The 12,477-nt window shown below is 34.6% G+C and overlaps 1 protein-coding gene across 1 annotated transcript in view; it reads right to left on the reverse strand.

Annotated features, from left to right (window-relative positions):
* The window catches only part of LOC138694619 (uncharacterized), a 21,985-nt gene continuing 9,508 nt past the window's right edge, over positions 1-12,477 (reverse strand). Inside the window, exons 3-7 of the mRNA XM_069818537.1 lie at positions 11,866-12,025; positions 8,274-8,476; positions 2,659-2,871; positions 1,343-1,369; positions 1-1,252 (exon numbers count right to left, since the gene is read on the reverse strand). Coding sequence (XP_069674638.1) covers positions 1,224-1,252; positions 1,343-1,369; positions 2,659-2,871; positions 8,274-8,476; positions 11,866-12,025 — 632 coding nt within the window. The 3' untranslated portion in view covers positions 1-1,223. The remainder of the gene's footprint in view (positions 1,253-1,342; positions 1,370-2,658; positions 2,872-8,273; positions 8,477-11,865; positions 12,026-12,477) is intronic.

Here is a 12,477-nt window from a genome sequence, read left to right on the forward strand (position 1 = left end):
TATCTATTTTGCAAATGTTTATTTGCTACAGCAGTGTATATAGAATATTAACGTTTTCGCCTTTTCGGCATCATCAGATATTATGTTAAGAAACACGTAGTCTAAACCTGGAACAAATTTAACAAATGTACATTGTTTAGTGATGCAGAAAATATTATTACTAAACGTAATTCGGAGCATATGAATGCACTCACATGTTTAAAATCATGGATGAAGCAGTATTAACTAGGTGAGTCTTCATACTTTTTTTATTTGTGTTTGTCTCAAAAATCCCTTCAGAATTGACACAATAAATTATAAGTCTACATAACAATATGTTAGTAAATAACTAAAAGAGTATTGTTTTGTAATATAATGATACAGTATATACAGATATACAACATTTTATACTTAAGCTTATCATCGAACAGAAATTAAATTTAACAATAAATGTGTATTACAGTATATTAACACTTTTTATAAATCGACCAATGATCGATTAATCGTAAATTCAAATCGTTAATCGATTAAACATTATTTTTAAGTTATTGAAGTGTATATATTAAGCCATTGTTAGTACTTGTGACAGTTGACTTTAGGAAGTTAACGTATTATACAGTATAGCTAACTTAAATTATTAATGTATACTTATAAAGTTATATTCTGTAATCAATGTAAATTTCTCATATACAAACAATGTTGTTAAATGTTATTTACAATGAACATCATAGTACTTAATTATTAAGATTTTATTTATATATAATGCCCGATTATAACCTTTCATAAGTATTTTGTCATTATTGTGCCCTAAATATTAGTACAATATTTGGACTTGGTTCAAAGAAAACTCCTGTATACGTAAAATATTGCATGCCGAGATTGGCATAGAGAAAAATAATTAGTTCTATTGTGACGGGAACACTGCAGTTGAATTCATCTTCTGAATTTCTCTACAGATAATCAGAACTTAGATTAGCAGATTAAGCCAAAACATCAAAGAAGTAAAAATAAATTAAAATGAAACAAAAATTGTATTATTTTTACTTAAAAGTGCTATTTTCATGAGGTTACTGAATTGAACATTACACATAAGCATGGATTTCGTTAAACTAAATGTTCTGACGTATAGAAACACAGGAGCATGTTGTATACGATAAAATCAGCTTAAAATGCGTAATTTTCATGACATAATGTTCCATGAGACGTCGCGCTAGATGCCTTGATTGTAGAGACGATTAGATAACTCAGTCCTTATGATGGGAATTTTTGGGACCTGAAAATTGTAGAATGTCAATCAGTATTGCTGGTGGAATCTAGAACAGTGAATAAGATTAATGTAGTAATTGAAACCGTAAGTACTTACAATTGAGACGCACTCCTTGTCCATTTACTGAAAGAGAAAGAAGAATTATAATTAATTTTAAGATCATTAAATCAAATTTATACATACAAATATGGACACTAAATATTTCACATATTGTTCCATTATTAAACTAGAATTCACTCTTAAAATTTATACCACTCTTTTGTGTATATATAATAATGCCGTCTTAATTTTAGTACCTTGATTTCTTTAGTATGTATCACTTAAACATGTTGACTATTTTATTTAATCACTATCTGTACCCGTGCGCTCCGCTGCACTTGTTAGAAATAAATATAAAACAATTACATAATTAAAATAGGACACCTGGTCCACGGAACATTCGTGCTTGATAGAAGGATAAATCGTCGCTGAAGACGGCCATTTTTTCCGTGCCGTCTTCCCCTTCACGCATCTGTTCAATCGGTCCAACTGTAACTATCTCCGTGTAGTAGAAGTGTTTAAAATTTTGCACTTTTTGGGACGTCCGAAACTTGGTATGTAGCCCCTTACCAACACTAGAGTGACGACGTAGGTCAGTCAAAAATCGCAGTTTTATGTCCTTGACTCTACACAATGAACAGTGTATTACGTGTAATGCTGCAACGAGAGTTATAACGTATAGTTATTTACGATATTATTAGTGTCGTAACGTATCATATTACGATACAAATTTGATAACCAGGCAAGTATTGTAATATATAGGAATACATTGTTGTCATAACAATTTTTACAATAAAAATGTTGTCACTGGAATAAAAATCTGTATAACATTGCGTGACTTGTTTCACAATCAAACAGTAGAATTGTATTATTATGACTTTCTTCCTGCGAGAGGCGATTCCTTTATGTTTGTTTTATCATTCTGAACATGATATATTTTTGTTTATAACACAAGAACAGCAGTACTATGAGAAATAAACAAACATTGTTAAAATGAGTTCAAACTAGGATTCAAATATTGAAAATGCTTAAAATTCTGCAATTGAATGTTTAGTAGGCCTACCAAATTGTGAACATATTGTTGTTAATGTTTATAATAGATAAAATCAATTACATTTTATTTATTTTAAAGTATCGTTCACATTACGCAACTAGTTGGTTAATAGGAGTATCATTACCTAACTAGTTGCGTAATAGAAGTGTCTTTACCTAACTAGTTGCGTAATGAATGTGTTTACAGAATTTTTATTAGAGATGTAAAATCCACATTACATAATCAAATGGATAAACAAAGTTATTGCGATGTGTCCAGGCCATACGCTTCTTGGATATGTCATATTTTAAATACTATTTACATAAAATATAAGATTCACCTGTGTTTATGTAGTCTGCTATTTTCTTGACGACCTGGAAGTTGGTGAGCCCGTAGAACAAAGGTTCTCCATCTTTTCCTACTGACGCCATAGTTTCAAGCTGGCTTCTATCGTAGAGACCAAGTCCCACGATAAAGATTATGCTTCCTTGATCTTTCAGCATTTTGGTAAGGGGAGTTGGATCGATTTCGCTTCTTCCGTCAGTAATAAGGACTAGAAATATAAGACAAAACATAAAAATGGTGTATAGCCATTGTCTAAATGTTTAAAAATGTTTAAATGTGTAAATGTGTGACAAGTAGTTTCTCAGGTTATTTCTTAAAAAAAAAAGTGTTTTCTTTTGTTTCGAATATATGAAAAAAAAACTATGTGTAACATTACTGTCTCCTTTTATCGATAGGAAACGGCTTGGATCTTTCTTCTCTTGAACTAGATATGCAGTTCATTTCTAATTGAGTTGTGTTAATGATATTAAAATATAGTCGGTTGTTTATATTTCAATATTCTGATGACTGAATAAAGACATTTACATTTTCAACTGATATTTTATATAATTTAAACTCGAAAGGTTCATCAAGAAATGTTATAGGTAGGCCTCTTTCCAACTGTGTGTATTGTGAATTTTGTCAGGAGAGATGAAATAAGTTATAGGTTGTTTTATTTACAAGATATGTTTTCCATTTTTAATTTCATTACAAATTCTTTAAATTAAATTAAAATCCGAAACATGACTGTATTACAAGTGAAACAGCAGAGGAAGTTGAAAGTTTTTTACTTAAATATTGTTGTAAATTTCCCCGTTTCATTACAGTGCTTAGATTATGACTCTGTTCATATGACAGTATTCTGAAATTTAGCAAGCCCGAAATGATTATAGCTTTTACTTACAAATGCTCATGTTTATTGTCAGTTTTTTGGAGGAAATTAACGCAATTGTGAACTTGAGCTGGGCAGAAGAGGCAGAATATGTTAGGCTTTGTCATTTGTATTCACTACGATTTCATGACCAATTTTACAATAGTACATTATGCAACGAGCCTATAATGATAGTAATTAAGAAGCGAGTGTGGATGTTTATGAAACGAGCGCAAGCGAGTTTCATAATTTTCATACGAGCTTCTTAATTACCATTATAGGCGAGTTTCATACGACTTTTTATGCTCGACCATATTTCTAACTTGAAATTATTCATTTTATTTCTATCTAACTGACCTTGAGCAATACCTCGTAAATTGCGAGATGGGCGCAGACGCGAAAGTATTGATTTTTTCCGAGGAACAGATGTCCACATTGACCTTGATAGCCTATAAGAACCTACAGAGTAAACTAAATATTAACTTTGATATAACATTGAAATTAAATTAGACATTGAAAAACGAGATGACAAATTGAATTTATTTGAATATTATTTACAATTAACGCTAATTATTATAGTAACAGAACATAACCTTCTGCGACAGTATTGGATTTCCAGCCTCCGTGACTTTTCGCTAATTCGCTTTCGATTGCATATCCGAGAATAATCGATACTTGCGGTTTTATAACGGTACAAAGCTGACTTGTCATTGGCTGAGGTTTTATAACGGTACAAAGCTGACTTGTCATTGGCTGAACACCTGTACTTTAATGAGTAGGTGTACGTTAATGACATGCATTAAAGGACTGCTACCAGGTGTATAATTACTACATTTCGGCATGGTCGAGCATAAAGATATTAAAATGACATTAATTTTCTTGCTTTGAATAAATCTGATCCATGAATTCAGTTTGGCATTATCACAACTCGCAAGCAAACATTCTGATGGGGGGCTGATAAAAAAGATATATATTTTTTCTTTCACCGTATTAATAATAAGAAAAGTGCTAATACAAATTTTGGCCACTCGATCGCAATTACGAGAGCCGTAAAAAATAAGTTCGATATGGGCCGTTAAAAGAAATCAAACACAATTGCATTGGAAAAATTTATTTTAACAGACACAGCAATTGTTGAGCTATTTTTGAACATATTTCTCACTGGAATTGAAACATTTGTAATATCATGGGATCGACAGAGAGGTGCAGACGGCTGTCAAACGCTGGTTCCGATTCCAGGCGTCTGACTTCTACGACACAAAGATACAAAAATTGACTCCATGGTATGACAAATATCTCAATTGCAGTAGAGGATATGTTGACAAATAACGCATTAGTTGCTGTATCTGTTTCAATAAATCTTTCGATGCGATTGTGCTTATTTTCTGTAAACTTCCACAGGGAAAATAACTTTCTGGACGGCCTCGTAATTGCGATCGAGTGGCCAAAATTTATATAAGCACTTCTTTTGACATTATTAACATGGCGGAAGAAAAAAAAATAACTTTTTTATCTGCCCCCATCAGAATATTTGCTTGTTATTGGATTACTACATCATAATGGATCACATGGCATGCAGGGAAGTATGTGGTTATTTAGCTTCCAAAAGACTACTTTTAGAGTGGGTGAAGAAAGAATAATGCTGAAACTGATCAAGAAAACAAAATTAATTTGAGAATAAACTGTCTACTACAGAATGCACTGGAAGGAATGGTGGACGGGATAAAAGTTCGGGGTAGAGGAAGATATCAGATGATAGATGATATTAAGATATAGGCTATGGATCGCATGCGGAGACTAAGAGAAAAGCAGAAAATAGGAAAGATTGGAGAATGCTGGTTTGCAGTGAAATACTTGCCCTTGGGTAGAAAATGAATTAATGAATTAATACCACTGTTATATCAATTTATTACATGCTAGTCGGACGCATGTTCCAAAATATATAACTGTGTGCCTGTGTAGTATGTTATATATGGTATTGTTATTTCGGACCTGTTATTTAGAACCTAATAATTTGAGGGAGCTTGAACAGTAGAAACTATTATGACAAAATAACTTTTCTCATCTTTAATAACAATATTTTAATGACTATACTAATCAATAATATTCCTTCATTCTATAGCAGAGTTGTCGCTAAATCGGTAAGGGGCTAAGGAGATCTACCTATGACCTAAACATCGCGAAGAAAGAATATCAATTACTTTCTGTTTGCGTTTGACACTGTCGATTGATTTAGTTAGTTCCGCCTCCTATCGCATGGATTCATCACACGAAACACCTTTTTCCTTCAGTCAAGGGATCATACTTTCCTTATTGGAGCACTTAGTACGTGGCTTGTACTGGGTGATCAGTATAGCGCACAACAGGTTTCACAGCCGGCCGGCTATGCGCGCGGAGGTGGGGAACTCAAGGTCGTGGGAGGCCGTGAAACCTGTTTTGGCTCTATACTGTTCCCCCAGCACAACTGAAAACCGTGCTAGAGTGCACTGTCCATAATCATTACCAAAGCCCGGGACTTCAGCAGGTAAACAATGCTTACAAGTTAAGTATGAAAGGAGGTATATTGAACTGACGCTCGTTACACACAGTGAGTATTCGATACGTACACGAGTGTTTTAGTAAGGACTACGACAAAAATAACTTCTCGCCCAAACTTTAGCGTAAAACAAAAGGATTACGTTATGTTTGACAAAGTGAACTGCAAAATAGTACATGAATAACCTTTTCCCCGTGTTATGTGGATTCAGTATGCCAACAACATTTACTATCACTGGTTTCATCTACAGAAACCCAAATGATGTTATCAGATATTTCTTCTCGAATGCTATGCAGAACATTTTCGTAACATGACATTAAATATCCTTTACGTAGAGTTGTTTCAGATAGGACAATTCTATCTGTACACTTCTCTATAAAATTCTTGGAGTGGGGGTTTTCCAACTTGTTAAAAGGAATGTTGGCGCTCACCATCATTTCACATAAATCCTGGAAAAAATCATTGTGTCTATCAGAATTTGAAACAAGGCGCGCTTGCTTCCTTCTCGTTATGTATGGATAATTGTAAATGAGCTTCATGTCTCTGAGTTTTGATATGCTGTTCTATGTATTTGGAACACTCGCCCCTTATTACAGTGTGGCACACGTTACATTTCATATTAATATTATCTGTATAAAAGTACTTACTTCCGTATAGTTCCACAAGTTACTTTAATTTATCTTCTTTTTCAGTGAAACTTTCGGCATAGTAATTGTGCACAGTAGACTTGTACTCGCCTGTACTCTTGGAATACTAGCTATCAACTACCAGACAACCGATCACTAGTATGAAGTCGAATGGGTAGTCTTTCGGGACTAGGTGGAGGACGTTTCTTTACAAACACAACCAGCAATACATACTTTGTGTATTATTAACCTGTCTTTAAACTGCTGAACTCCCTAGGCTTGATCATTACACATAAAGAAGTGAGATTGAGGGCAAGTATTTCAGTAAACCATTTTTTTAATTCGTCCTATTCCTCTGCCCTTGATAGACTGCGATGGATGTCAAAGCTTTGTGAATTATGAGAGCATTAATTATTAGTAGAAAATCCTTTTCAGAGCTCGCGTAAAAGTCAGTCAAACCCATTACAGATCAAATCGGTTCAGCGTATGGTGGAAGGTTAACACTCCCACCTTTAGAAGGCAATCAGCTTTAAAGGCAGTAAGGAATACGGCACGTGCCCGCCGCCTTTACCCCCAAGAAAATACCCCTTGTACTCATTTTTGTTACAGCTTAGTAAACCTGAGTACCAGAGCTGCAGAAATGATTAAATCAGTAGGGGAAATCTATGATTCCGTCTGGAATTAAAGCCTCGTCCTTTCGGCTTTGCAGAGTTACGCCTTAACAGCGACGCAAGCGTTTGGACTACTATTAACCTATTGTTTTCAATACAATTTGTTTGCATTCTTAATTCCGCTTCATTTTGCCAGAAATTTCCGAAAGTTAAACTGCTGTCAATGCAAGTTTCGTCTAAGAAGAAAACTTATGTATTATTCATTTGAAATTCATAAAGTAATTCATATTATTTCAGTCATATAAATTATTTCAGTCGATGAGCAATATGTCTGATACCAGAACTGTGTCAAATTACGTTCAAAATTGGTAAGGAAGTGTTGCTCATATCAGTCATGTTTAAAAACTGTCGACCATATTTCCCTTACTATCTCTGCTCATATTACACTTTCACCTATTATTTTGTACCTAGCGTACAAACACTTTATATAACCTCAAACTTCATACACGGCAACAATTAGTGCAAACAACATTTTTAAAATATTTAACAATAATTTATTTCAACCTCTACCTAATGTTATTTTACTGCACTTGTATAATTTTGAAATTAACTATTGGCTCACAATTTCATGCAATATTCAAACCGACTTGCTTTTCAAACACAAAATCGTTGCTTTACAAACATTGCCAGCACGATCCAACTGAGTTAGAAGGCTCAAGAACTCTCATTCTTATCAATGATTAAAAAGAAAGAAAAATTTCCTCGGATATCACAGGAATTAAAAGCCTTCCAGTTGCTTTATTATCTGAGTGCTCATGTTTGCCTGAATTCCCCTACATAAAACTCGGGGAGCTAGACAACGCAAATATAGTATTTTGGATTTTGTCTCGTTCATTAAGTTAGTACAGTCTTTCTTTTACAACCCCTGCCATTAAACACATGGGAGATGGCCTTTGAAATGTATGTAATGTTAGATAATTTACTCACATATTAATGTTTTCCGATTAGTGTTGTTCTGAATTTCTCGTATCGCCAACTGAAGGGCAGCATTGATGTCCGAGCGTCCTCCGACGTATTTGATTTTCTCGATGTCACTTAGAAAGTGACAAGTATCGCTATGTCCCATTTTGATATCCATATGCGGAACACCGCTGAACCTCATCACACCTGCAGATCGATTCCTTGAAAGTCTGGAAAATACAGACGTGGACAAATTATTCGACTAAATTAATTATATGTGCAACAAAGCTGTATTTCTCGGCAGAAATAATAAATAAAATGTATCTTGCACAGAAATAATTCGCTGGTGCTCGTGTAAAGGAGGTTAAGTATGAATTGGCTAAAGCGGGATAAGTAAAGATTTGAACCCTCCACGATTACTTCTGTCTTGTGTTAAAGAGGTTAAATCATGCTTCCATCCATGATGCAGTTACAGTGCTCCGTATTTTGTGACAAAGGGGTTTTGTTCAGGACCAAAGGAGAGAAGTCTACATATTTTACTCGCCAAACTTAGACGACCCCAGCTCAGACAGCAGAGTGGTGTGAGTGAGATCGTCTAAGCTTGGCGAGAACAATACCTTATAATTTGACTTAACCCCCTTTACACGAACACCCGCGAATTAACTGAAAATTGGGTCTGGAGGTTACTAATATTTTGTGAATATTTCCTTATTCTTTAGGCCTATTAACATATTGATTTTGTCAGGAATAATGAAAACCAAATTTTGACATTTTCTTTGAATATCAGCATCAGACAGTGCTTAACTGAGTCCATGTTTTGTTGTAAGCATCTTTTTGTTCACTTTATTCTTCAATATAGATTACAGATTTTCAATTTCGTTCATGTCCGGTCTTCTTGCAGGCCATCGGAGAACAGACTGTTGAATGTCTTCTGCAGTATATAATTATAACACCAGTGATACCAACACAGCCTGACAAAATATACTTAAATATGGAAAAATATACCAGAAGATGTAAACAATAATATTTACAACAATAGAGACTATGTGAATTATGCTGATAGTTGATATGACGAATTATATTTTGTTTCCAAGAAAAACGTTTTAGTCTAATAATAATTTGTCCTCGTCTGTAGTATAACAAAAGACATATCTCTAGTTGTTAAATGGAAAGACATACCCACTTCATTGTCATAGTCACTGATGAAAACAACTCTGTATCAGTTTGGAAATACACTGTGACTTTCTCATCTCTCATACACGAAAATCTGTCTTCTGATTAGAATTGCCTAAATAAAAAAACGAGGGGTTTGTAGCGTTTTTAAGATGTCTACATTCATCTTCAATTCGGCAAAGGGATGAAATCATTATCCTTCTCGTTCTATTAATACAAATTACCAAATCTATACGACAGACAAATTTGTTGATCACTGGTTGAGGTTTTGTCCGAGGCTTCGCCTTAACCATTGAGCAGAATTGCTGCGTAACTTTCGGCCTTGGACCACGCCACCATAATTGAGTCACTAAATATGAAAAGGGAATAAGTCACAGTTTTGGCAAAAATGAGTTAACACTGTAGTCATACTAATTTCGGCATGCTCTTTCATTCTCCATGAAAAGGAAACAGGTTCCGCATCTCCTTAGTCTAGATTTCGACACTTTAGTTTTCATGTTTACTTTGAAAAGGAGCTTAGTCCACGACTTGTTCCCTTCTCATAAGTAATTCAAGTTTGTTGTTCCTGCCATCTAGAGGAAAAATATGTATCACGAGTAAAATGGCGTCAAACGATGAAAATAGTACTTCTTCAATTCCTGCAAAACGAAGAAAGGCGTTGCTCCACATTTCGGTCCAAGACATATTTTACTTTAGACAACTCTGGTGTTTTGTGTTTGGTATAAAAATCTTAAAACAGGAAAATTCCAATTCTACACATATCATGATGGTCTCGGAAGAAAAAGGGCTGAATGAGGTTTGCACTCTCTTGAATGATTACATTCAAAGTAATATTCCTATTAATGTGAAATATCTATATGTATTTACTGACAGTGCTCCAGGACAAAATCTTAATCACACAGTATCTCGTTTCTTACTAACATTAGCTGGCACTGGAAGGTTCCGTAAATAGTTCATTATTTTCCAGTACGTGGGCACTCTTTCTTACCTTGCGATAGGGATTTCGGTATCATAAAGCGCAAGCTGCGAATGGAAGACAGAGTGTACGTACCAATAGATTACACCAAGCTCAAAGCTGAATCTAGTGCTCTGGGAAATTTTACAGTCACTTGCTTGGATTCGAACTTCACGACCAACTACAAAGTTTGGTGGCCACGATTCTTTAAGAAGAATACATTTTCAATAGAATCCATTGGACAAACCATCCCCACCCATAAAAAGATAAATTTTAATATTTCACATTATTTCATGTGTGTGTATGAGAGCTCGTATCCTGGCAGAATTGTGGCATATGAGAACATTGATGGTTTGATCTCTCATACTTTTGAGATCTTGTCAAGGAAAAATATTATTCCCAATCTGTCAGTAGAAACGGCCTATGCAACACATTGTCCAATAAACAAACTCAAAATTGAGGACATTAAGAAATTGGTGAAGTACATACCTCAGGAAGTGAAAGAATAAATTCTGGAATGAGGTTATACAGTGGCCCACTACTGATAACAACACTGAAGATTAATAAGAAAATCCGAAGTATATTGTTCGGTTTATGTAATAACCGACAACTTTCAATGTTTCTATGTGCTACATTCTACTATTGTTCATAAATTGGTATACAATAAAGCTTTTGATTAGAATAATGGAGATAACGATACATTTTGTTTAATATTTGTACAATATATTTCGTTAAATATGAAAGGAGAACAAGTCCCCACACAAAAATTTCTTGGTTTATGTATTAACCGATAGCTTTCAATGTTTTTATGTTCTACACTCTACCGTTCTTCATAAATTGGTATGCAATAAAGCTTTTGATTTGAATAATGGAGATAATTTAATATTTTTTACAATACATTTCGTTAGATATGAAAGGGGAACAAGTCTACACACAAAAATTGTTCCTATAGGGCAGGTGAAATTGAGAAATATCTTGTGTGTGGTCATGATTGGTTCATAGAAATATTTTCGATGCAATTTGTTTATATTTCGTTGTTTGCAGAAGTTATTTGTGTTTTTCTCAAAACTAACTGAAGATGACTTATTCCCTTTTCGAATTTAGTGATTCAATTGCATTTTCCCTCTTTCATCATCAACTTCATTTCTTTCCCATATTTCGGGCTTTCGTTTGATATACAGTCGACTGCGGACCGCCACCGAACTTGGACCCCGTATGGTATTTGCTGGTGATAGTGCTGTGTACCATGGGCTCTCCCTTGGTGGTCATGGTAGCTTGTGGGATCGGAGTTGAGGGACCGCAGTGATGCCTACGTGGAGAGGCGAGAGGAATTCTGCAGACTGTAGTGGAGTTTGGCTGAAGTGGATAGTGGATCTGAACTTCAAAACGTGTTTTAAATAGAACATTTAGAAGACATATTTTCTGACATGATTTTTTTAATGAAACCCACCTGCTTTGCAATAAGAATAGTAAGAAAAATATCATACTCACGGGAAAGCAGTGACAACGGCCTTGACGAAAGATATCTCGACAGCAAAGCCTTTTTCTTGAACACTTCGGGACTCGTCAAGCATGAATAGGAAATCTACATTCCTACGTGGAATCTCAGACGACACTTCCTCCACTACTTCAATAGCCAGTTCTTCAGGAGCTAAAACAATACTAACATATTAGAAAATAGACTGTAGCAATCAAGAAGGAAATAATTACTGATTATTTTTTATATCCAAGAAATGTCTGAAAAAAGTCATCATAGAACTTGCAGTAGCCTGTATGGTTTTGAGTCACAGAAGTTAGAACTCATTGTTGCTGAATACATTTTATTTGGAGTTAAATAACATATTTAAAAAGATTCTTCAACGTGTTGAATATTAAGTTTATCTTAGAATGTGAGTGGTGGGCTCATGTTAGCTGAATTACTAGACAGTGGATTTGAATTGACCGTCACATAATGCAACTTTCGCACTTGCTTTCATTGTATTCCTCATCTTCTCTTTGTTATCATTGTCTTCACCTTGTTTTCCTGGTATTTATATTGTTCTCTTTCTACTGTCATTGTTCTCTTGTGTTCACTGTTCTTTTTGTATTTTCCTCCTTTTCGTT

This window comes from Periplaneta americana, chromosome 2 (assembly GCF_040183065.1).
Source record: "Periplaneta americana isolate PAMFEO1 chromosome 2, P.americana_PAMFEO1_priV1, whole genome shotgun sequence".
Lineage (NCBI taxonomy): Eukaryota > Metazoa > Arthropoda > Insecta > Blattodea > Blattidae > Periplaneta > Periplaneta americana.